General features: G+C 37.5%; 3 protein-coding genes and 1 non-coding gene across 4 annotated transcripts in view; 2 read left to right on the forward strand and 2 right to left on the reverse strand.

The window, feature by feature from the left end:
* LOC141827285 (uncharacterized) overlaps positions 1-29 on the forward strand; it is a 3,987-nt gene extending 3,958 nt beyond the window's left edge. Inside the window, exon 2 of the mRNA XM_074714503.1 lies at positions 1-29. This exon is cut by the window's left edge and continues 3,056 nt beyond it. The gene's annotated coding sequence lies outside the window, so the exon portion shown is untranslated.
* Positions 30-336: 307 nt separating this feature from the next.
* On the forward strand, positions 337-2,459 carry LOC141845905 (putative cytochrome c biosynthesis ccmC-like mitochondrial protein). Its single transcript, XM_074733909.1, has one exon. The coding sequence runs from the start codon at positions 1,737-1,739 to the stop codon at positions 2,457-2,459; it is 723 nt and encodes a 240-aa protein (XP_074590010.1). The 5' UTR covers positions 337-1,736.
* A 3,659-nt stretch (positions 2,460-6,118) lies between these two features.
* TRNAC-GCA (transfer RNA cysteine (anticodon GCA)) lies at positions 6,119-6,191 on the reverse strand. The gene has a single exon. It is a non-coding gene; the product is annotated as a tRNA-Cys (tRNA).
* Positions 6,192-9,855: 3,664 nt separating this feature from the next.
* Positions 9,856-20,138, reverse strand: LOC141827295 (N-alpha-acetyltransferase MAK3). Its single transcript, XM_074714513.1, has 4 exons — positions 19,807-20,138; positions 19,603-19,723; positions 12,408-12,463; positions 9,856-10,080 (listed from the first exon to the last, which is right to left on the reverse strand). Exons 1-4 carry the CDS (start codon positions 20,029-20,031, stop codon positions 9,856-9,858), a joined length of 627 nt encoding a protein of 208 aa, XP_074570614.1. The 5' UTR covers positions 20,032-20,138.
* Between the last annotated feature and the right edge of the window lie 6,669 nt (positions 20,139-26,807).

Raw genomic sequence — 26,807 nt, forward strand, 5'->3', positions numbered from 1 at the left:
CCTCTGCGTAGCAGAGGTACTTATATTATATACAGGCGGATTAGTCTACTTAGTCGTAAATAGCCCCTTTGGCTATTTATATGCCTCTGCGTAGCAGAGGTACTTATCTTATATTATATACAGTTAGTCTACGCCAAAGGGGCTATTTATCTTCTTGGGGCTATTTATCTCCTCGCATAGCAGAGGAACTTATATTATAGTAAGGCGGCCCTTACTATATATTTTAACTTATATTATAGTATGGCGGCCCTTACTATATATTTGAACTTATATTATAGTATGGCGGCCCCACCATATATTTGGCGATCGGCCCTTACTATATATTGGCGTAAATTGCGTAGCAGAGGAGATAAATAGCCCCAAAGGGGCTATTTACGACTAATCCGCCATACTATATAAGTTCTCAATTGTATATATTAGGGCCCTGTATATATATTGGGGAGATAAATAGCCCCAAAGGCTATTTACGACTAATCCAATCGCCAAATATATAGTAAGGGGCGTAGCAGAGGAGATAAATAGCCCCAAAGGCTATTTACGACTAATCCGCCTGTATATAATATAAGTTCCCCAATATATATACAGGGCCCTAATATATACAATTGAGGAGTGAAATTGCATAGCAGAGTCGATCGGATTAGTCGTAAATAGCCCCAAGGGCTATTTATCTCCTCTGCTACGCATAGGAGTGAAATTGCATAGCAGAGGAACTTATATTATAGTAAGGCGGCCCGGGCCGCCATATAATATAAGTTCAAATATATGGCCTAAAATAAATCTAAATAAATTATAGCTCTGTTGGTGAAGGAGATAAATAGCCCCAAAGGCCCTGCATTCATAATATAAGTTCTAATCCGCCTGTATATAATATAAGTACCTCTGCTACCCTTACTATATTATTGGGGAGAGAAATAGCCTTTGGGGCTATTTACGACTAAGCCATACTATAATATAAGTTCAAATATATAGTAAGGGCCGATCGCCAAATATATAGTAAGGGCCGCCTTACTATAATATAAGTTCCTCTGCGTAGCAATTTATACAATTTACTATATTTTAGGGCATTCACGACTGTTGCTGAAGGCAGGTCTTTCGTAGTTTCGTAGCAATTCACGACTGTTGCTGAGGAACGATGAAGCGACGTGTGGATGACCCGGCTTAGTTTAGTAGACCCAGCAGGCGCCATCCTTCGAACCAGATCTAGATTCGGTCAAAGAAACTCTCAGAAAGAGACTGATTTTGCATCGACTAGGTCAAAATGTGACTGTTTCAGATTCAGAGCTCAACAGCAGATCTCAAAGATCAAATTATAACCCGCATGTCCCAATTGGATTTCAACCCCTTCTGGGATCAGCACCGAAATAAAGTGATTCGAGACTACATGCTGCCTACCCGCGGGGGCGAATTCAAGATCTCCGTTTTGGAAGGTTCATTGGAAGAGGGGTGCGAATGCCACGAGTTCTTCTATATATAAGGAGCTTATACGAGCTCGGGAATCTTTCCATATCGACGGACCATTTCGCGGTCCTATAGGTGGGAATTTATTCTTTCATGGAAAGCTCTTCGCTTCAATAATCTCTATTTGGTTTTTGACTTGATATATGTTGTTAGGTATCGACTTCTTCGCTATGATCTTCCAAGTAGTTCAGTAGCTATTTACCTGTGAGTGACTAATCCTTTGATGGCTTATTATATAGAGTCTTTATTGTTCCACTTGCAAGGCAAGGACTTCTCACATGTCCGTTTCGTTATTACTTCCTTCTTCTTTTATGTCAAAGACAAAAAGCTACGCGCAAATTCTCATTGGATCCCGGTTCTTCTTAACAGCGATGGCTATTCATTTAAGTCTTCGGGTAGCACCACCAGATCTTCAACAAGGTGGAAATTCTCGTATTCCGTATGTACATGTTCCTGTGGCTCGGATGAGTATAGTGATTTATATCGCAACGGCTATAAACTGTTCTTTCTTTCTATTAACAAAACATCCCCTTTTTATTCGCTCTTCCGGAACCGGTACAGAAATTGGTGCTTTTTCTACTTTTTTGACCTTAGTGACTGGGGGGTTTCGGGGAAGGCCTATGTGGGGTACCTTTCGGGTGTGGGATGCTCGTTTAACTTCTGTATTCATCTTCTTCCTTATTTACCTGGGTGCACTGCGTTTTCAAAAGCTTCCTGTCGAACCGGCTCCTATTTCAATCTGTGCTGGACCGATCGATATACCAATAATAAAGTCTCCAGTCAACTGGTGGAATACATTGCATCAACCTGGGAGCATTAGCCGATCTGGTACATCAATACATGTTCCTATGCCCATTCCAATCTTGTCGAACTTTGCAAACTTCCCCTTCTCCACCCGTATCTTCTTCGTTCTGGAAACACGTCTTCCTATTCCATCTTTTCCCGAATCCCCCTTAACGGAAGAAATAGAAGCTCGAGAAGGAATACCAACAAAAACCTAGTTCACTCATGGGATCCATAGCTTAATGGTTAAAGCGACCAGACGAGTTACATTCATGGTGTAAGTGAGTCATTGGTCATTAGGTTCGATTCCTGCTGGATCCAAATGGAACGTAAGATAAGTCTATAAGAATTGGCTCTCTATCAATGGAATCTCATCATCCATACATAACGAATTGGTATGGTATATTCATAGCATAACATATGAACAGTAAGAACTAGAATTAGAAGAGAAGACGGTGCTCTTTCATCAGCTCTTTGGCTATTTGCTTGCGATAAAGAAAGAGTTCATTGACCCGAGCCAAGTAGTGAGGCTAAGCCGGAAAGAGAAAGAGTCAGATTTAGATCCCCGAATGAGAAGTAGTGAAATGAGAAAAGAACTGCTTCAACTTATCCCAACCCCAGGGGGCCTTTGAAACTGGTTCAGCTAGCCCAAATGTTAGTCGGACTAGGAGCTCTCCGCGGCTTGAACTTCACTTTTGTAGCATTTGAACGCGTGGAGCAATCGCCCGAAAGAGTGAAAACCCGTTTCATTTAATTTGTTTTTTGTTGATGGTTGAATGTGACCAAGAGTTGAATCAGTTGCCGATGGTGGTATACCTGAAATTATAAAAAAGAAGTAGTAGTTGATCCCCAGCCAAGTGCCTTAGATTTAGCTGTTCTCGGAAGATCAAAAGGGTCAGACCCGGAAATAGATTTAGGAATTGCCCGGTAAAGGCTGTCTACGTCGCCCCGTCTACACGTCGCCCCGTCGTTCTCACTCGGAATTTATATTCATTTTAGGGCCATGAACGACTACGGTATGCATCGGCCCTTACTATATATTTGGCGTAAATTACAGGAGTATAAATTGCTACGCAATTGTAGACTATCAGACGGGGCCGAGTCGATCGGATTAGTCGTAAATAGCCTTTGGGGCTATTTATCTCCCCAATATATAGTAAGGGTAATTTACTAGATTTTGGGGAGGAACTTATATTATAGTTTAGTCGTAAATAGCCTTTGGGGCTATTTATCTCCTCTGCATAGCCCCTTACTACATATTTTATTTGGCGATCGGATTAGTCTACAATAGCCCCAAAGGCTATTTACGACTAATCCGATCGACCCAATATATATAGTAAGGGCCCTAATATAGTAAATTGAGGAGTGAAATTGCGTAATTTACTATATTTTTGGGGAGTGAAATTGCATAGCAGAGAATTTAATAGTATGGCGGATTAGTCGTAAATAGCCCCTTTGGGGCTATTTATCTCCTCTGCTACGCAATTGTAGACTATCCGCCATACTATAATATAAGTTAAAATATATAGTAAGGGCCGCCATACTATAATATAAGTTAAAATATATGGCCTAAAATAAATAGAAATAAATTATAGCTCTGTTGGTGAAGGAGATAAATAGCCCCAAAGGCGTAGACTAATCCGCCTTACTATAATATAAGTACCTCTGCTATGCAGAGCAGATAAATAGCCTTTGGGGCTATTTACGACTAATCCGAACCGCAATTTAACTATATTAGGGCCGCCTTACTATAATATAAGTTCAAATATATGGCCTAAAATAAATAGAAATTCCGACCGCAATTTAACTTAATATGAATGCCCTAAAATCAAGTAAATTCCGCCAAAGGAGATAAATAGCCCCAAAGGCCCTGCATTCATAATATAAGTTCTAATCCGCCTGTATATAATATAACTCTGCTACCCCTGTTAGTCGTAAATAGCCCCAAAGGCTATGCAGAGTAGATAAATAGCCTTTGGGGCTATTTACGACTAAGCCTAAAATAAATAGAAATTCCGAAGGGCTATAATAAATTCCCAAAGGAGATAAATAGCCCCAAAGGCCCTGCATTCATAATATAAGTTCTAATCCGCCTGTATATAATATAAGTTCCTCTGCTACCCCTGTATATATATTGGGCAGATAAATAGCCAAAGGGGCTATTTACGAAAGGAGATAAATAGCCCCAAAGGCCCTGCATTCATAATATAAGTTCTAATCCGCCTGTATATAATATAACTCTGCTACCCCTTACTATTATATTGGGTAGAGAAATAGCCTTTGGGGCTATTTACGACTAAAGGAGAGAAATAGCCCCAAAGGCCCTACTTACTATAATTAAGTTCTAATACGCCTGTATATAATATAAGTTCCTCTGCTATGCAGAGTAGAAAAATAGCCTTTGGGGCTATTTACGACTAAAGGAGAGAAATAGCCCCAAAGGCCCTACTTACTATAATTAAGTTCTAATCCGCCTGTATATAATATAAGTACCTCTGCTATGCAGAGTAGAAAAATAGCCTTTGGGGCTATTTACGACTAAGCCTAAAATCAATATAAAGGAGATATTTACCTAAAAGAAATTAAATTCCGAATTTACTTTTATATTAGGCTGGAGATAAATAGCCCCAAAGGCCCTGCATTCATAATATAAGTTCTAATCCGCCTGTATATAATATAACTCTGCTACCCTGTATATATATTGGGGAGAGAAATAGCCTTTGGGGCTATTTACGACTAAAGGAGAGAAATAGCCCCAAAGGCCCTACTTACTATAATTAAGTTCTAATCCGCCTGTATATAATATAAGTTCCTCTGCTATGCAGAGTAGATAAATAGCCTTTGGGGCTATTTACGAAAGGAGAGAAATAGCCCCAAAGGCCCTACTTACTATAATTAAGTTCTAATCCGCCTGTATATAATATAAGTACCTCTGCTATGCAGAGTAGAAAAATAGCCTTTGGGGCTATTTACGACTAAAGGAGAGAAATAGCCCCAAAGGCGTAGACTAACTGTATATAATATAAGATAAGTACCTCTGCTACGCAGAGGCATATAAATAGCCAAAGGGGCTATTTACGAAAGGAGATAAATAGCCCCAAAGGCCCTACTTACTATAATTAAGTTCTAATCCGCCTGTATATAATATAAGTTCCTCTGCTATGCAGAGTAGAGAAATAGCCTTTGGGGCTATTTACGACTAAAGGAGAGAAATTGCCCCTTTGGCCCCCCATAATATTAAGTTAAGTTCTAACTGTATATAATATAAGATAAGTACCTCTGCTACGCAGAGGCATATAAATAGCCAAAGGGGCTATTTACGACTAAGCCTAAAATCAATATAAAGGAGATATTTACCTAAAATCAATATAAAGGAGATATTTACCTAAAATCAATATAAATTCCGAAGGGCTATAATAAATTCCCGATATATTAGGGCCGCCTTACTATAATATAAGTTCCCAATATATGGCCCTAAAATGAATATAAATTCCGACGACTAGACTATATTAAGTTCGGGCCATTCACTCTACCCGGGCAACAAATATCTTCTTTCGTTCGTTCCTATCCTTATCAGTCGTGCCTTATGAGTACTTAACACTCTTTTCATTCACTCTTTCTCTTTCTTTTGCTTGGTTGGTGCTCTAGCATTAGCTGTTCTCTTATCCCTGCTGTTAAAGGAGCGGTCAACGAACAATCCACTTCTCTTCTATTCTATTTACTTGGAGGCAGGACTACTCTTACTATAATAGTTGTTTCGCTTAGTCCAATTCTTTTTTAGTTGAGTTAATTTTTCAGTAGACTTGAATTCAAACTCAAACATTTCGGGTGGAAAGAAGAGCGTAGTCGTGTAACCGGATGGATGGAATGGCGCTGTAGGAACCGGTCGGATTCGAACCGACGAATAGAAGTTTTGCAGACTTCTGCCTTTGCCACTTGGCTACGGTTCCCTATCAATTCAATGTCTTTCCCCCTTGTCCTACTTTGCTTCTGAGGACCTGTACGTATATCAGACGGTTGGTTCGGATCCCACATCGGTTGGTTAGAAAAGAGGGATGATCGCTGCGGTCAGAAAGTGCTGTCTTAGAATAGTGAGCAAGACCCTCGAACGAGAAAGAGGACTGACTTCTCTTCTATTTTCTTCTTCATTCCAACTGTCTTGCCTAGTTCTGAGACAAGATATGCTTCTCTTGTATAGCCTACAGGAGATCCCTCTCTTTTCTAGGTTGGAATTGTTGATGTGTTCCACGCCTGCTTTCGAGCCTGATTCTTCTCCTTCACCGGCCTGACCCAACAAGATCTGTTGAGCCTGACCCAGGTACTGATGTTCGTGTTCGTGCCTAGCCTTGTTTAGGACGCCAGCATCAATGCTTTCATCAATATTTGTTGATTCTGAACCAGCAACATACTTGAAATCTGGACCCGTCCTGAGCCAAAGGCAGGGTCTTTTGTGGGGCCGGGCATTGATGCTTGTCTTATATAGTCTTGTTCTGGGTTAAGCTAGGAGTTGAGCTCAAGTTCAACAAGGAAGTCGGAAGAACAAGGCCCTTACTATATATTTGGCGCAGCGACGTGTAGACGGGGCGACGTGGGTAGAGTGAATGGCCATCGGATAGTCGGTCGCCAAATATATAGTAAGGGCCGCCTTACTATAATATAAGTTCCTCTGCGTAGCAATTTCTATTCAACCCTGTATATATATTGGGAAAGATCTACTAATTATAATAACGATGTTACAGTAAGGGGCTCACTCGGCCCTCTCCTGAGAACTTATATGTATGGCGAGCCTATCGGGGATACCCAGCCATACTATAATAAGAAAAGTTAAAGTTGAGCAAGCCCGAACCCGAAGCCCGAACCAGACAAGTTCAAGTAGAGCAATTCATTGAATGGAAGAGTCTTATTCATAAACTAGGGAAGTTTTTCCCTCTGTCCCTGTCTGCGTTTACGCTTTCATTCTGGATTCAAATACCTACTTAAGCAACCGGAGCACTTACTAAGTACTTCGCGGGCCCGACCACTCATGGCTAAGCTGGCGGTGCCTTTTCGTCCTTCATCCATTCATTCAAGCAGCAACACTGAAGATGAAGAGAGAAGATACCTGATAATACTTGACTACTTGACTACTTTCAGACTTGAACTTGATCGTTCATTGAAGATACTTGAAGACTTTGACTTGAATTCCTACTTTCAGACTTGAACTTTACCTTTACATTGAAGAGACTTTCATTCCGACAATGTCAAGTCCAAGTCTCTTCTTTTATCTGATTTTAGTGATAACGACGTGGCGACGGGTATATTTGTTGCGACGTGAAGCTAGCGACGGGCGAGTGATAACGACGCGGTAGTTTTGAATGGCCTAAACTAAAGAAATTATCGACATTTTTTGGGCGGTCCGAGTGATCAAATATGAGACGGTACGAGCTATTATTTTAATTCTAGCGACGTGGCGACGGGCTAATATTGTTAGAACGACGCAGAGGGCCAAAGGCCATTGACTACTTTCCGATGCAAAAGATAATAATAGTAGTTAATGGAAGGAGTTCATTAGTTTATTTTAGGAGTTCATGGACAGAAGCATTGCTATATTTAATTTCTGGACATACTCATGGTTGGTTTGAATAAGCAGGTACCCTGGTACCCTACACGAGTTCAGGAGAAGAACTCAAATACGAGCTCAGTTCTCGTATTATAAGAAGAGGTACAAAGACTTCTGACTTGAATGAAGCTTTAGTGCTCGACCAAAGGGAGATAGAATGAGTCTCGTTCTAGGCATCCGAACCCAACCCTTTCTGACATGGGGCATTTTACCCTCTAACTGAGTTCATTCCAAGAGGTGCAAAGAAGGGAATGGTGATAGGTTTCAAGGGAGGTACGAACACTTCTGAATTAGAGTAAGCTGACGAGCTACTGCTACTGGCACGAAGGAGGGAACTATCTCAAGCAAATGTATTTCGAAATATCTTTGTAAGAAAAGAGTGAATGGCTAAAAAGAAGCTTATATACTGACTAACATGGTTAGATCTTGAGTAGTGAAGAATTGCCATGAACGAAATAATACCATATAAATCAATATGCAAATTAAGTCTAGTCGTAACGTAACGTGAGGTATACAATTCCCTTTGGCCCTAATTCTATTTGATCACATAAAATAGGCCCACAACAAGAAACTCGATCTCTCTAACAACACTCTCTCCCGTCGCACGTCGCTAGCTTCCCGTCGCAACAAACAAATATAAGATAAGATAATCTCGTACATAAAGTCATAAAGTTATTGATGGTCTTTCCTTGAATTCCTACCTTGAACAAGTATCTCGTTTGGAAATGTTAAGTCTAATGATGAACTTCACTACTTTCCCGCGCGCGCAGAGTACAGAGTACCTTGCATTAGGTTCCTTGCATTAGGTTGTTTCGAGCATGAGGAACATTTAGTGAGTTGCTCTTGCGTTCGGCCGTTCAGATCCTTCTCCTGCTTGGAAAGACAAGAGGAATGAAACCGATTAGGCGTCAAATCTCCTGTGAATGGATTAACGCTTGCCTCGCTCTGTTCGGTGACCAACTTACTACATCGGGCTTGGCCAGAGATCTTTATTACCAAAAAGGATCTCTGCTCTTGCATAAGTAGCTATGAACGTATATCTTTATCTTAGCTTAGGTTCATCTCCTGTAAGGATTAGTAAGTCCCCATGCGTAGCGGTTTCCACGAATGGACTTACAACTGACCTTCCAGCTTGCTTTCTCTACCTCTGAATCTCATGCCTAGGAGATTCTTTCTCTTCTCAGTTCGGAATTGATGATAGAGGAAAGGCGTTAAGTTGTTCTCCTTATTCTCCTTCTGTTCGACCAACTCCTCCCCCTCTAACCATTCACTACTCTTGCAACTATGATGGCGCCATTCAGACCTAGGAGATTCATAAGGAGAGCGGAAGCTAACATGAGCGTAGGGAAACAAAGCAAGGAGCTTCATCGGGCAGAAGCGCTTCTCTCTTATCTATATATCCATATCCCGAGCTTCTCTCTTATCTATATATCCATATCCCGAGTCCGTAGCATCTCTTTCCCCAGGTGTAGCGTACCTAAATAAAATATCTATCTCTGCTTCTTTCCTCTATCTAAGTCTAAGGCTCGAGACGGGTTTCACGAAAGGTCTACCCCAGAGAGAGAAATATATGATATCAAGTCCTTCGAAAAGCGGATTCTCTTTCGGGTTGAATAGTAGGAAGAAGGAGCGAATGGACTGACCTTCCAAGAGTGTTTCATCTTTTAGTTGGAATAGAATATTCTTTGATATATGTCTGGTGATCCTCCACTCGGCATGGTAGAAAGGTCGAATGCTAAAACGCGTTGGCTCACGGTTGCCTTCTTCCGTTAAGCCCTGCTTATCACAGGGAAAGCATATGGACTAGGCTGGAGCGTGGGAACCCGCGAATCCAAGTGATACAAACCCACAACAATCAATCGCCCTGCCGGGAACTCATATAGTTCGACAGGAGCTCGGCTAATTGAGGGTGGGGGGATGAGGACAGAAGAAGGCAACAATTGAATCGGGCTCTTGAGTCTCGGACTGCAGGACGAGTAAGAGAGGAGTAGGAAGACCAGTATGTTATACCCAGATCAGCATGCAGGACCGGCCAAGCGAACATCGACCAATAGCGCCATACGTCCTGGGGCTGGGAAATCCTTCCCGGTGACTGATAAGAGAGGCGGGCAAAGTACAAAGTACGCGAAAGCCTCTTGCCTAGGACTCTTTAAATTGTTCACCCCACGGAGCGGTACAGAATGAAACCAAAGAGCCGGAAAGGACTCGTTAGGTACAAATGTCATTCCAAAGCTGGTACCCTTATGAGATAAAGATCTTGAGATAAAGATCTGGAATTGGAATTACATATGATTAAGTCCTTCTGCTCATTATTAAGTTAAGTCCTTCTGTTCATTAGCAGTAGCTGTGCTTTCCTTTGTAGCAGTAGCTGTGCTTTCCTTCTGTTCATTATAAGTAGCGGAAGGGGTGCACTGAATTCCAAGAGTGAGCCGGGACGAGTTTAACGAGTAGCTCTTGCTAGACCTATGGCTATGGGATGGGCAAGGAAAAGAAAGAACTGCGGACAAGATCTAGAGTCAGTTACAATACAATACAATATAAATAACAAGAGTGGAAGCAGCCCAGAGTTCAGGAGAGTTAATATGAAAGAGATGGAAAGAGGACTCGGGAGCGGACTACGAACAAGAAAGATCAGAACCGGACTACGAACAAGAAAGATTAGAACCGGACTACGAACAAGAAAGATTAGAACCGGACTACGAACAAGAAAGATCAGAACCGGACTCGGGTTCATGAAGAGTATTTAACCAGGAGGGAAGGGAATGCTTGAAGTTCTTGTTGGCGTAGCTACTTCCTCCGCAGCCTCTGATATATCCAATCTAGTGAGTCTTCCTCTTGTCTGAGTCTGAGGTAGGCTGTAATTTCTCAGGGACATCTACCCTCCGTGTCAACCCCATTCAACTAAGTGTAAAAACTGAGATTACATGCTCGCCTCTAATGTACAATTTGGAGTCAGAATAACATAGGTCTCGATAAGATAAGATGGCGTTGATAAGGAACATAAGAATAGCTACACGCAAGTAGATCCAACTAGATTAAAAGTAAATACTGTTAGCAGTTTGCTAAAGTCTAGAAATTGTAGCTTCATTTGTGCTATACAGGATCCTACATAATTTTGTAGGAACAAATATGGACTTGGGGGCATGCACAAGGAAGATATTGAATATTAAAGGGAAAAATTGATGTGGTTGTCCAACAAAATATAACAATTTGATAAAAAAAAAAATAGCATCTTATAGAACATCAGTGTGCTTCTCCGTTAGGATAGTAGTTGTTGGGTCCAACAACCATTGCTAGTTGATGTTGGTCTCACTTGTGTTGGGACCGGTTGAACGGATGGCGGAGGAGCTAAAGTGGGGTGAATAGCAAATGTTCATGCAAATGACTTTTAAAGATATTGCTATTAGCAAGGTTAATTCTAAACAATTATGCAGCAGAAATTAAGAATCAAGAACAAAGTATGCTAACAATCGATTTTAATGTGGTTTGGAACTCTAATTCCTACTCAACAGCATATAATCTTTCGATGGATCACTTTGAATGCACCATTAAGTTTTCTTCTTCTTGAGCAACTTCTGAAGGTGGAGGAACCTTTTACAAGCACTTGGAGTGATTATAATTTAAATCTCAAATATAAAGGAAAGGAGTTTACAATTACGGCTCAAAATATCAGCAAGTATATATTGGAAGGTTAGTCTTTGAATGTGCTCCTTGACTCCTTTTTATAGTCTTCATTTAGCGTCACATGTTCTTGACTGTTGTGTTAACACCGATTAATCATCAGAAATGCACTATCAATCGACTAGCCATTAGGTCATCTGACCATTGTTGTGTAGCCTTTTATATCAACAAATCTCTTTAGTTTTTCTGCTGTAGAATCAATAGATTGAATTTTGTCATCAATTGACCAATCCAAGAAAAGTTGCCAGCCAACTCAATCACAAAAAAGTATTTTGTTCACTAGTTGATCGCTTGAGATGACTCCATGGTCATCTCAACCTCTATCAGTCAACTAAAATACGTCAACAATCAACCAACCCCAAACTTGGCCCTAAGCATAAATATTACGTTTGTGGGCTGATTCACTTGATTTGGCGATTTGGTTGACTCAATTTTATGACCGAAATAGGCGATAAAGGGAGGACTGAATATCGTGCTTTGAAAAATTGAGGTAACTAAAACTGTACCTAACTTTACAGCTGGATTTGATAACGATAACATTAACTCTTAAGAATCCAATATTCATACATTAAATTATCCAGTCCAAGTTACCTTCATACAGTCATTTAAATTGCTAAAGCCTGAATGAAGAAAGATCTGGACAAGATTTAGCTTCAATAGACCAACAATATTTCCAAAGGCTGTTTCTATTCAATAAAATGGAGAGATGCTCATAAATGTTTGGATGATGTCAAGCAAGGGAGAATACATGTGATATAACAAGCAATGTGCAATATCACACTTTCAAGGGAAGAATTAACTATCATAAACATAGGTATGCTTCTCTTTCTGAAATATTAGAAGAATTGATGCAGCATGTTATTAATTTATTCGTCAAGCAAATTACCTCCTCACATCCAGATTCCATCATCACTCTGATAGATCTGGTAACAAGTTCAGTTGCTGCAGTCCCAAATAAATTTTACAATGAGTTGCAGTAGTAGAATGAGCACATGAGCACAGCATATTTAGAGAAAGTGTCAATAGAAAAAAATAAGCTAAGAATAAAGGTTCCATTTCTAAGAAAGTAAATGCTAAACAAGAAAGAAAATACTACTCTCATCTAGGCATTCAACTTGCCAGGTCCAGTGCAGAGATTCATTTCACAAAAGGTCAAATTCAATCCATGCTTTATAGAACATCAAAGCTCAACAAGAAAACTACTATCAACAAGGCATATCATCCTATTAGGACAACAAAACAGGACTACATAGGAATTACCAAAATCAACAACAGCCAGATGAACACCAGTTTTTCATCAACGTGAAGTATAGGAAATTTCTATTCTGATGTCTACAAATTTTCTATTAGAGAAAGATGAGAGTCGCAAAGATGAAGATGTTAAGATGAAAGTTCAGGCATACAAAGATGGACAAAATAAAAAGAATGAAAATATTAAAAACAACGTGGAAGCTACGCTGATCAAAGGAGAGACACATTTAAAAGATAGTATGAATATTTAGACAACCAATAAAAACTCTAATTAGGTGGTGTGACACTATAACAAATACAAACATTAAACAAGGAAAAGGAAGATTAAAAAAAATTTAATTAGCAATAATAAAATAAACTTTATTTAAATATAAATGATGATATAATAAAGGATAAAACCCAAAGGAATAGAAAGATTCATATAATTTACCTCATCTAGTAAGAGAAGACTTGATGGTGGTTGTTGTTGTATGTCTATAAAATTTCACATTTCCACTCTTTTTTATGCAGTCTTATTTTCCTACTGTTTTAGGCTCTCGTCATATCCTCAAGCACCATAAAATGCTTTCTATCAATGTTTTTAGTTGTACAATAAATTTTTTTCCTCTCGATATCCATTTTACCACCTACATCATGCAAGAGACAAGATCAAATTGAAATATGTATATGCTACTAGTCATCTGAAGAGAGAGTGCCACTTTAAGAAATGAAGCATTGAGATCTCTAATAACCGGTCAAAAGGTTTAGGCATCACATGATGATTTGGTCTTCATGTAGCCTAGAAATGGAAAAATATAGATAAACCATATTATGGAAGTGTCCATATTCCTCTCGAAAATACACCTTCACATTAGGAAATATGCCCTTACCGTCAAAAGGTGTGCAAGGCAGGCATTAACTATTATAATATCAAAAACTAGCATTAGAGAGAAGTCTTCTAGTTGCCACCATCACATCATTGTGATATGCCAAAACTTCATATGTTGAGCAAAATCCTACTTGCGAGCTGCCTCAATATGACATATTTCCATGCAAACTCAATAAGAGTTGGAATATGCCAAATTTGAGCACGATGTGTGCATGAATTACCCAAAAGATGATTGCATACAACTGGTGGAGACTTGCGAAATTGATTATACACTGAAGACAACAAGTGTATGCAACATACATACTTAAGGTATGTTTATTTCACTTAAAATATTTTCCAAAAATATATTTCTTAAGTTTTCTAGTGTTTAGCATAATGTGATATTATAGTCAACGAAATACTACTATCAGTACATAAAAAATGTGACCCTTTCGGAGGAAAATGTCTCTTCTCTTTTTGCATGGAAATCATTTTACATAACGCAAGTTGTTAACCCCTCTATCCCTTAGAGGGGCCCTTCCCTGCCTTTAACCCCTTTATAAACCCCACAAGATCCTTCCTCACCACCTCCTTTGTACTCATCCTCTTCAACCACAAGTTGGGCCTCGCCACCTTAATTCCACTTACCCTCATCAAACATGGGGTTGATGCACCCGTCATCTCCTCCCACTCACTCTCACTGCTACTCCATCCTGCTTATCCTGCTTGTACCCACTAATGAACCTGATGGCCTTGCCAACTCCTACTCACCCACCCACATCCTCTCACTCACTCTAGAACCTCCATCTTGCTTGTCCCAACAGATCGCAAGATCAATGTTCTCACTATCTCGATCGTAGTCCACAGAAACCTTCCTCACCACCTCCAGCATACTCATCCTCTTCAACCGCACAATTGATGTCCTCGCCACCTTCATCCCACTCTCCTCATCAACTATGGGGGTGGTGCCCCCATCATCTCCTCCCACTCACCCTCACCATTACTGGCCGCCACCTCTTACTCCACAACCTCTATCTTACTTGTCCCAACAAATTACAACGCCACTGCTCTCACTGCCTAAATGATGGTTGAGTTTCACCTCTCCAAGTCCGACATCATTGTCTCCATATTTCGAAAGAAGACTTCATCCTCCAACCCATTTTAGACATAACTTCCATAATGAAGAAACCACCAATTTCATCCAAATCAATACAATAACAATAATTAAACTTTATCCCACTAGATGAGGTTGATTATATGGATCTTTCTACGTTACTGGGTTATATCCTCTACTATATCATCATTTATATTTAAATAAATTTTATCTTGTTTTATTATTGTTAATCTCTTCCTCTTCCTTATCGGATATGCACATTTGTCATAGTTTTACATCGCCTAACTAAAGCATTTATCGGTCGTCTACGTACATGATTGTATCATCTTAAACGTGTTGCTCAGAATTTTTCCTCAATAGGTGCAACCCCGACTTTCTCTTTAATTTTTTTCATTTTCATCCTTGTATGTTCACACATCCACTTTAACATCCTCATCTCTGCAACTCTCATCTTCTGCTCATGTGCTCAAGTCATAGCCCAACATTTAGCTCCATACAACATAACAAGTCTAACAACCGTTTTGTAAAACTTTCCTTTAAATCTTAGAAGTATTTTACCATCATAAAGAATATTTGACGCTCTCCTTCATTTAAATCATCCTGCTTATAGTGTATGTAAGACATCTCTTTTAATCTCTCTATCTTTTTGCAAAAATGATCCTAAATATTTAAAACTCTCAGTTACAGACAACTCATCATCTCGTATCTTAATAATTATCTCATTAAGTCTAATATTACTAAACTTAAATTTCATATATTCTGTCTTTACTCTACTAAGTCTAAAACCTTTCACTTCTAACGTTTTCTGTCAAGATTCGAAGTTAACATTTATTTCTTCATGTGTCTCATCTATGAAAATAATATCATCTGTGAAAAACATGCACTACGATATTGTATCTTGGATGTGTCCAGTGAATTCATCCATAATTAGTGTAAAAAGATAGGGACTTAGAGCTAATCCTTGATATAACTCTATTTTTATGAGAAATACTTCAATTAATCTGCCTGAAGTCTTCACTCTTGTTATTACATCCTCATACATATCATTAATTAGTTTAATATACGCTATGTTAACTCCTCTCTTTTCTAGAATTCTCTATATAATTTCCTTTATAACTCTATCATATGTTTTTTCTAAGTCAACGAATATCATGTGTAAGTCTTGTTTCTATTCCCAATGTTTTTCAATTAGTTGTCTGAGAAGATGTATAGCTTCTATTGTCGACCTTCCAAACATTAATCCAAATTGATTTTTACTTTTCACCGTAATCTCCTTCCTCAGTCTTTTTTCTATTACTCTTTCCCATTGTTTCATGATATGACTCATTAGTTTAATAACTTATAGTTTACACAATTTTGTACATCTCCTTTATTCTTATATAAGGGAATCAGAGTACTTATCCTCCACTGATCAGATATTATTTTAATTTTCAATATCAAATTGAATAACTTTGTAAATCATTCAATACCTTATTTCCCAAGACACTTCCATACTTCTATTGAAATATCATCTGATTCAACTACTTTTCCATTTTACATCTCATTTAAAGCTTGTTTTACTTTTGAAATTTAAATTTTATGATAAAAATTTAAATTTCTATACTCTACCTATTTAAATTACCTAAATTAAGTTGGTCATCTAAACCTTTATTAAAAAATTGATGAAAACATCTCTTCCATCGCTCTTTTTTATTTTCTCATCATTACTAATACCCTATTGTATTTATCTTTAATATATCTTTTTGGATAAGATTTCTTGTCTTCCTCTCTCTTGCTTTAGCTATTCTATAAATATCTCTTTCCTCTTCTTTTGTATCTAATATCTGAAATAAGCGTTTAAAAGTTTTATTCTTAACTTCATTCATTGCTTTCTTGACCTCTTTCTTGGCTAATGTATATTTTTTTAAGTTTTTCTCATTCTTATAAATATATAATTCCTTATAAGCTATTCATTTTTCCTTCACTTTCTCTTATACTTTCTCATTACACTATCAAGATTTTTTACTTGAGGGTGCACATCCTTTTTGACTTATCGAGTACACTCTTGGCTACTATTTTCAACTTCGATATCATTTTATCTCATGTCGTATTCGAGTTGTCATATATTTCTCCTAATACTTATACTCGTACCTTTTCCTTAAATATGTTTTGCTTTTCATCCTTTAACTTCCACCACTTAATTCTAGTAATCGTGCATATTGTCTTTCTATTGATATTATGTTTGAAGCGTATATTCAACACTAATAACATATGTTAGATAGTTAAATTCTCTCTAGGAATGACTTTGCAATCTTTACAAATCTTTGTATCATTCTTCTTAACCATAAGAAAGTCACGATTTATTATTCCCACTTTTGAATGTGACCAAGTGTTCTTTTTTTTCTTAAAAAATGTATTAGCTAATATAAGATCATATGCTATTGTAAAATCCAATATAGTTTTTCCTTCTTCATTTCTTGTTTCAAACCCATAACCCTCATTCACCCTATCATATTCTTTATTTTTCACTCCTACATGCTCATTTAAATCTCCTCCTATTAAAATCATTTTGGTTAGCAGAATGTTTTGTAATACCTCAATTAGGTCACCCTAAAATTTAGATTTGGTGTGTTCATCTAATCCTATTTGACAGAAGGCATATATGCTAATTACATTAATAGTTTCTTTTATCGTCATTATCTTGAGAGTTATAATCCTATCCCCTTTTTAAATAAACCTAGTACTTTATCCTTAAGTGAACTATCAACAACAATACCTATTCTATTTCTTATTTTACTCATTCCTAATGTATCATAACTTAAAATCTAAATTTTCTATCATCTTTGTCTTCTCTCCTACCCATTTTATCTTTTGTACATATAAAATATTAATTCTTCTCCTAATCATTGTATCTACTATCTCCATTGTTTTACCCGTAAGTGTTCCTACCCATTTCATATTTCAAATCTTAAATAATTAAATTTTCTATAATATTTGTTTTTACCTAACCTATAGTATGAGAACTCTTATATATTTAACAATACAGCCGAATTCTCATGGAGATGCAACGGTCCTTGCCAAGACGTTACAGTCGACCCTGCAACGCATTCTTTCCAAAAACATCCTAGCATTAACACAATACTTTGATGGATTCATTCATTGAACATTTATCTGAAAGTCCACGCTAGTTGGCAACCTAACGCACAACCCTCGTCCTTTTTCAACCAGGCTTGGGACCGGATTGGACGAATTTCACCCAAATCAATCATGGAAGTAAAAGAAAGTGAAATATTTTCTTTGTATCATAGATAAATAAGGAAAAGTAATCCATTTTCCTTTTAAAAGTTTTCCTCCAAAAATATTTTACATTGACAAATTATTTTATGTGAAACAAATAGACCCTTTTTTGTTCATCATTTGCTAGAACTAAAGATTAAATGTAAAGATGTAAGTTCACTGGCAAGCCAAATGCATGAAGACAACCATTCAACCTTGAGAATATATTTACTTATCATCGTCAAAATGCAACACAAACCACATGATCACACAAACCTATGATCTAAATTAGCATATACGATCAAGATCCCAATTAAGATGAGAATTGAGACCTAATGAGCCTATGATCTAATCCTTTGAATCTCTCACTATATGTAGGTTGGAACTTGATCTAGGCAACCTTGAACTAAGTAAATTACCTAATATCAAGATATGTTTGAAAAAGTTTTGCATAACTTAAATATTAGTAAATGACATAATTTGAAGCTAAGGTGTGTTCCTTATTGGTTAAGTTAAAGGAAGTAGAAATTCTAAAATGCATTCAAAAGAGTTACTTACAAGGTCACATACATTGAAGGGAAAGATGTTATATTTGCAAGTTGGCCTCATTTGGGAAACCTAACTATTGCCTTCTCATTTAAGCATCCACTTAGCACAAGACTAGAGAGTCCCGACTACTTAATGCCTATAAGGTTTTGTACTTAGTGATATTGCTAACTTATAATGGTTACATTTTCCACAATAGAAAGGTAATAAAGAAGAATCAACTCTTATGCTTTTGCTCCAAAAAATTATGAAATGACCATAGGATTGTGCTCCCAATGTGGAATTAAGTACTTCTTATTTATGACAAAGTGAGAATAAGAGATGTTATCTAACTTGCATCATCTACGAATGTGATATCAAAAAGTGGAAAATTTCTTATGAGCAAATGTCATAATAATGCTTAATGTTAAAAATCAAACAAATTAAACTTATTTTGGCAATTCTGCATATCAACATAATAATCTATCAAGAGTAACTTGTCAATAATAGTAATAGTCTATTTCACAGTTCAAAATTTTCATAAACCTATAAATTCATCAAGCTATTATGCATAGCCCTATTTTTCTATTCATCCTGTTAAAATGAACTTGCTAATAGAAGTAAGAGAGATAATTGTGAAAAACAACACAGTATTAAGCAATAAATTATATCATGTAGCAAAATATGCTTCACACGGCATAAAGGCATCGACAGTTCACCTATAGGCGATGTATGTGACAAATGAACCAAGGTGCAAACAAATCTAGAAAACTGATCCTATTCATAACTTATACTCAAGGTAGAAATACAATATTTACGCTATCACAGTTTATCAAATTATTATGCTAAAGCCACGTATGACTTTGTGATTTCTAGTTTCATCATCTATGCCTTCAAATGCTCCAGCATAACATAACTAGGAGGGTTTTTTTTCAATTATCATAAAGTAAGAACAGATAAAATCCCTTCAATCAATTGCTAAATTCGTTTCAACAATGCTGCCACAAATTTCAGTTAACAGCAGTGAGCAAGAGTGCTCGTTCATCATTTGTCTAATAAAAAACTGACTAAGCGGCTAACATAATTTACCAATGCCTCTGCCCCTGTAAGGCTTGATGACAACCAACATTGCAATGTACCCCCGGAAGGTGTTCCTATGCTCCCCTATCTTAGAGACCACCGTCCCCACACACCTCCCCCTGTGAAACGCCTGGATTATGCCACAAATTGGAAATTGAATAGCAAAACGTTACTGAGTCTATCAGAACTATGGAGCAAAGGTATGGCGGTTACCAGAAAGGTGAGGTTGGGCCACAGGTAGACGAAGTATCGGTAGGTGAAGATGGAATAGGGTTCGCTGAGCTCCTGGTCGACGAGACCCATGATTAGAGGGAGATGATGCTCTCCCCCGTAGCTTATATACTCGACATCGGAAGGAGAGAAGACTTCCGATTGCTCTCCTTCAACCTCCGTCGTCCCGGCTGCGTCCACCACCACCTCCGGGGCGGTCGCCTCCATCAGTTCTCACCAAAATCCCTCGTTTTCTCGATCAACTATCAATCGCTGGTCCAACTTCAAACCGGCCCGAGCTAAGGTTGTCGTCGGTAGAGCGGTCAAACGACTCAAACGGGACAATGGTAACCAGTAGGCGGATCAATCCAATAAAAATCATCTACAAAATAAAACGAGCCAATCCAATAATTAGACAGGTTAAAAAATATTAATTCAATCTAAAATGAATTACGGATTAGATGGATTATGAATTTATAAAAAAAAAAAAAATTAAAATTTTTAAATTTAGATTATGATTTAAATTGATAAATTAAAATTTTTAAATTTAAATGGTAATTTAGACATATCAAATTCACTAATTTATTAAATTTTTTATTTTAATTTTAAATTTTAAAATAAATAAATATACTTTCTCAATCATGGGTCAATCCAAGTTCGTCAACGGGTCAATCTATATGGGTCACGGGTCTAAACAGATCAATCCATCTACACCTATCATAAAATTAATTGATAAAATTTTAACTCAATCTGTTTAAATTATTTGATGGGACAAGCCAACCACCCAATAATTTTGTAGGTTTACGTATTATCATATGTGAAAAAATAGATCAAAAAACGTTCCCTCGACCTGATTGTGGTGAGTGACAAATAATAATATATAAGAAAGCATTTTGATATATATAATATATATAATGTTGAATCATCTTAGGGCAAAACGGTAATTATCTATTCAGTTTTAACCTAAGAAAGCATCTTGATTCACCCTCTAATCCACTTTGCTCATGGCCTTTTTTCTATAATTTATTTACAATCGTTAAATATTTTATAGAATCTTTTTATTATAAAAATGTCTTGATTTTTGTAGGATATTTTTCATTATAAAAATATCTAAATATTTTATAGTGAGATATTTCTAAACATGTAACGTATATCGTTGGCTCAAATTAATCTCAATTGTTACCTATGTTCCCTTCACTTATAAATATCTCAAGAATAATAGGCATTATTTGCTTTCATATCTCTCAAGTACTTTCAATCTTTCTTAGCTTCTCTTACATAGTGTTCCGGTTGGATGTCATCGACGGTCAAGTCACCAATCAATAATATGCTATCTCAACCTTTGTTGGTTCCGCCGACGAGAAGAACTTGAGGAAGTAGAGAACTGAGCGAGCGGGTTAGCAGGGGGCCGAGGATTCTCGATGGGGCCACTCTGACGCTCAAGTTAGAAAAGAGTAAAAAAGAAGTAATATATAAGTACGTGTCCAAAATTCGAGAGCCCTTTTTTCATACCTGAGAGGGTTTATATAGTAGCAGGGGGAATACGATTTTCGAGAAATAACCTCCAAGATGAGCTATTCAATGCAACATTAAATGCACAATCTGTGACAGTTACCAACCATCCAACGGCTTGACCAAGATAGTTATCTTCATTTGATGGTTGTCCGCATAAGTGTGCTAAGTTTTCGAAGATCAAGTTTGAGAATTTGGTCACTGTCCTTATCATTTTGGATGAACTGATAAGTCTAAGCCAAGGAGGAGGGTCGACCTATTTGTACGTTGATGGCCGACCTGACACTTGAGGTCAGAAGATGTGTAGATGAGCTGTATCCTTGAATGGGCGAGCCGTGAAAGCATGTGGCTGAGCTGTCTGAATGATCGAGCTGTGAGAGCATGTGGCCAAGTTGTCTGAATGGGTAATACCCGCAATTTTCCTTAAATAATTCTTGGATAATAAGATAATGAATAATTGCTCCCAAGGAATTTAATTTCTATATGTGTCTTAATGATTTAATGGGTTAATTTCGTGTGGGCTTGCAAAAAGGTAAAATAAAAGAAAATTTATGGAGGAGCTGGGGATTGATCCCTGGACCTCATGGATGGCAAGCCTAGTAGAAGCATGATTTAACCAAATGTGCTAGCAAGTTATCTTGTTAGAGACACATAGAGAAATAAATGTAAATGTAAGGATAAAGGAAAATAGGGTATATAAGGCAGTATATAATTATTCCTCTCTACGATATTTTAATAAATCAATCAAGATTTATCTTGATTTGATAGGGGTGGCCGAAACTTCAAAGAAGGAAAGGGAATTCGAAAGTTAAAATTCGAATAAATAAAGAATAAGGAAAGACTCTCCTTAAATGGTAAGTTTAAAATAATTTCTGCGGCTGAATTTTCCTTTCTCCTCAGATTTTATTTTTCTTTCCTTATTTGAGGAGCCATGGCCGAAACTCCTAATAGAGGAAAGCCAATTCGAAATTTAAGATTTCGAAGGATAAGGAATTAAAGATCTCCACGAATGGTAAGTTCAGAAAAATAATTTAATCGGCTAATTTCCTTTCCCCTCGGATTTTATTTTTCTTTCCTTATGGGTCTTGGCCGAAACTTATAGAGGGAAGGAGAGTTTAAAATTCGAACAAGAGGAGAAAAGGAAAGGAGTGGTCGGCCAAGGGAAGGAGGGAAGATTAGGAAAGAGTTTAGGAGGGAATTTCATACCAAATAAGGAGGGGAATACAAGGAAACTTTCCACCTCATGGCTCCCTCCACTTATATAACTAAACCCTCTCCCTCTTCTCTCATTCTTTCCCACGCCAACCTCCTCTCCTCTCCTCTCCCTTGTGACCGAAAACTCCAAGGAACCCTCAAGTGGCCGGCGCCCAAGAAGAAGAAGCAAGAGAAGAGAAATCAAGGCAAGAGATTGGTAAGGGTTAGCCTTCTTGGTTTTCTCTCCGTCTCTTCTTGTTTTTCCATGTGACCGAACTCTTCATCCTTCTCCTCTTCTTGTGGCCGAAAGTCTCCAAGGAAGACAAGAGGCCGGGTTCCCAACCAAGCAAGGGAAAGACAACCACACGAGGACTCTAGGAAATTCGTCGGTAAGGGGTGGTCGAAGTTATTTTTCGTTAGTCGTCGTTTTCTTTTCTTTCCATCTATGGCCGAATAGGTTAAAGAAGAAAATCTCATGGTTTTGTTGTCAAAATAAGGGGACAACACCAAGAGGCAAGAAAGGCTCGGAGAAAAGAAGAAAAGGACGCGAAGAAAATAACGAACGACTCATCGGTATAAAAACAAATCAAAAGGACAGTGTAAGACTCCCTCGCCCTGCAACATGATTGCTACGATTGCATATGATTCTTTATATTTTTGTAATCTTCATGATAAAAATATAGGAAATCCTAATTATAATGTTCAAACACGAAGAAAGGATTAGGATCTAAAAGCATGTCGCATAAATTGTTTTTATGCCATTTATGGAAACTTGTATGTTAAAGAACTTAGTTTTTCCCATGTGCTAAAAATGGAAAGTTCATGCTATAGAATCCTTAGGTTCTTGATTATACATGTTAGAAATTTTAAGAGTTCGATTACATGCCATAATTGGAAGGAATTACAAGACATGACATATATGGAAAGTTTCTATATGCGATGACTTTTATGGTATGTTTATGCAATGCTAAAACCTAACCATAGCTAGAAAATATGATTCATGCTCCATTAGGTATTTTTAGAAAAGTTGAATCCATGTTTAGGAAATTGTAATATTCGGCCAACACCTTGTAACCATGATTTGGATCGAAGTTCAAATTAGGAAAGGTGTCGGAATGCTATAAAAGGAATGTTTAACAAGATATAAAAGAATGTGTAACTAAATTAAGGTTTATTAAAGGATTTTTAGAGTGATGAGAGGTTCGGCCACTATAGGCTAACAAGGTTAATGGTGGTTCTATTCCTAACTCATGACTCTAACAAATAAGGAAACCTTAAACAAGAACCTAGGACCCCAATGGCTAAACCTAACTCAAGGTCCAACCTTGTGAGGGTCGGCCAACCTAGGTAAGAGACTCAAGTGATGGTGGACCTATGCTAATAGGACTTCAATATGACTTGAGGCTCTCGTAAGAAGTTAAAATAGGTAAGGGTATTTAGGGAAAGTAAAGAATCAAAAGGGGACTCCGAGACGATTCGACCAACCTTAAGAAATTAGGGACTTGGTCGGGTCTAGAGTTCTTATGTGATCAACTAATAAATGGGTAACCTTAGTCACTTGTTACATTCTTAGTAATAAGAGACGACAGGACCTAAGGAAAAAGGTAACCCATAAGGAGATCGCTTAACCCTAAGGAAAAATGTAAGGTCCTGATTAAACAAAGACATTCATGTGGATAACTATTATAAAAGGTTCATGACGTGAGTTTATCTCATGTTAATGACATAAGATGATAATCATGATATGTTATAACATACCACATGAAATGATGTCCCAATGTTCATCATGTATAAATGATGATGTACGATGAAATGATAAAAAGGGGATATTCATAATGAAATGATAAAAGAAAGATATATGCATTAAATTTATTTTAATGAAGGGCTTGTACCGGAACCCGAAAGGGATCCAAGGGATGGCCACCTAAAGAACGGCTCTAGGTCGAAAGACAAAAGACCTAGTAACCGAATAGTCGAGACTTGCAACCTCGTACTATTTGGAATGGCGCGCAAAAGATGAATGGGTACAAAGCCAGGGATCCCTAAAGAATGAAAGATGATTAATTTCACTTATTATGTAATAAGTTTTCAAAGCATGTGCATTACACTTATGCATATTATGACAAGGTAAAGTTGAAGGAAATTAATTGTGCTCAATGTTTATGAAATGGTATGCTAATGTTTATGCTTGCTTTTGCTATATGTATATGCTCGGATTAACGACTTGGTTTTGGTGAGTAGGAAAGGAGCTTACTAAGCCTTGTGCTTACAGTCTTTCTTTCTCATGTTGCAGAACCTCATCAAGGTCGTTAGGGAACGGGAAGCAGCTGGACAAGGCCAATAAAGATGTGTGTGGTGGTACCATAACGACGGAAATGAAATTAAACACTGCATGCTAAATGTTAAAGTTATTTACTATTGTTTAAGACTATGATGCTATGTGGTTTATGATTGAACTTAAAATTTCTTAGACAATAATTTGCATGCTTTTAATATGTGTTAAGTATCGCATATGCATTTCTAATATGATAAAATGTTTCCGCTGCAATATTAGAATTCTTGTATGTGATATATTTTATAAGTATGTAAGAAAAAAAAAAGTAACCCACGTAACGTCCGTCGTAAGACTCTGTATATAAGTAAGGACGGGCGTTACATCCTTGTTTGCATCGACAAGCTCTTTGGGTGAGGAAACTGCACTGATTAAGTCGAGAATGTCTCGGCCGAGCTCAGACATATGTTGTCCAACCAGATCTGGCCAAGGAAACTGCGCCATAGGATGGATTTGCATGTATTAGCCGAGTAAATGGTTCGGCGTGTGTGATAATGCACAAGATATGTAATCATTTACAGAGATAAGGGCGTATCAATGCTTTAATGGCAAAAGGCGTGCGCGATCGCGATGAGATCCGTACTGCCAAAATTGTCGTCAGATGACCACTCGTCGTGTCAGACTTTCAACGGTAAGATGAGAAGTCCGGCGAGAAGCAAAGGCGCAGATGAACGCAAAGCCGAAAAAGGAAGAGAGATACTAAACCAATGAGAGCGGTCAGACGTGCGGTGTATATCTGGCCATTGAGGCGTAACCACCATGATCTGATGGCTTCCAGTTAACCACGTCACCTCTGCCGGGCCTTATAAAAGGGGGACTTCGCCGGCATATTCGACGCTTATCGAATCTCCAAGCTTGTCGATCTTTTGCTTTCTGCGTCTGGCCTGTTTTAGCATCCGATCCTTTTTTAAGTAAGTCCGACCCCTTTTTTAATTAAGCCTGACCTCCTTTTTGTAAGTTGACTAAACCTCTATTTCCTTCTTTATTAAATTCGGATCTAATCTGTGCTTATCTTCTACTAAACGACTAGATTCGATCGATCGAATCCTTGAATCCTGAAGAACTTTATTTGTCTACAAAATAAAGTTAATATAAATACAAACATAGAAATCTTGCAAAATAAAGTTAGAACAGTTTATGTATGCATAAATTATCTAACAGTTTTGGAATGTTTGATCTGGACTTAGAAACCTCCGTTGGTTCAGTCAGATCAATGTCTAAGGTTGTCCCAACCAGGACATGTCCTCACAGTCTTCCTAAATGGAAAGACCTCTCAAGGGCTCATCTTAACTCACCTGCTAAACATCTGATTTAACTGACTTGTTTGGACTTCTATTCCTACTTAGTGTCCGATCGACCCACCAGAACTTTCCTTACTTGATGTCCAGTCCAGCTGACCCATCAAGTGCTCTGCTAGATTAGCTCATCTAGTCTTCTGCCGGTGTTTGGTCCTTCTGATCCACTAAAACTTTTAATGCCTAATATCCGGTCTTCTTGACCCATTAGGACTTTTCAAGTTAAGTGGCATACACACTTAACTCATACATCAAACACATAAAGTTTAACTTTAAACTCTTTATTTGATATCAAAATACAAAGTTCGATTATCAATGTTGACTGTACTAACAATCTCTCTATTTTTTATATTTGTCAATATAGTTTAAAGTTAGATAAAATATACCTTTTCTAAAACAGTTTATCATGCTTTAAAGAGATGTATACTTTAACTCAAAGCATTAAACTTAAGATCACAATGATTTAACTATTATATTTGAGAGGCGTCCTAATGCAATCGTCTTAAATATTATATTATTTATTGGATAATTTGAGTATACATTCTCTATATATTTGATTTGATCTTAAACTCAATTACTGATATCTACAATACAATACATAGCATGGGAGAAATTGTAATTAGATCATAATTAGGTATCTCTACATATGCAATTATGAACGTATTGAAATA

The sequence above is a fragment of the Curcuma longa genome, chromosome 1, assembly GCF_044706935.1.
Source record: "Curcuma longa cultivar G26 ecotype Majalengka, Jawa Barat chromosome 1, ITB_CL_G26_1.1, whole genome shotgun sequence".
NCBI lineage: Eukaryota > Viridiplantae > Streptophyta > Magnoliopsida > Zingiberales > Zingiberaceae > Curcuma > Curcuma longa.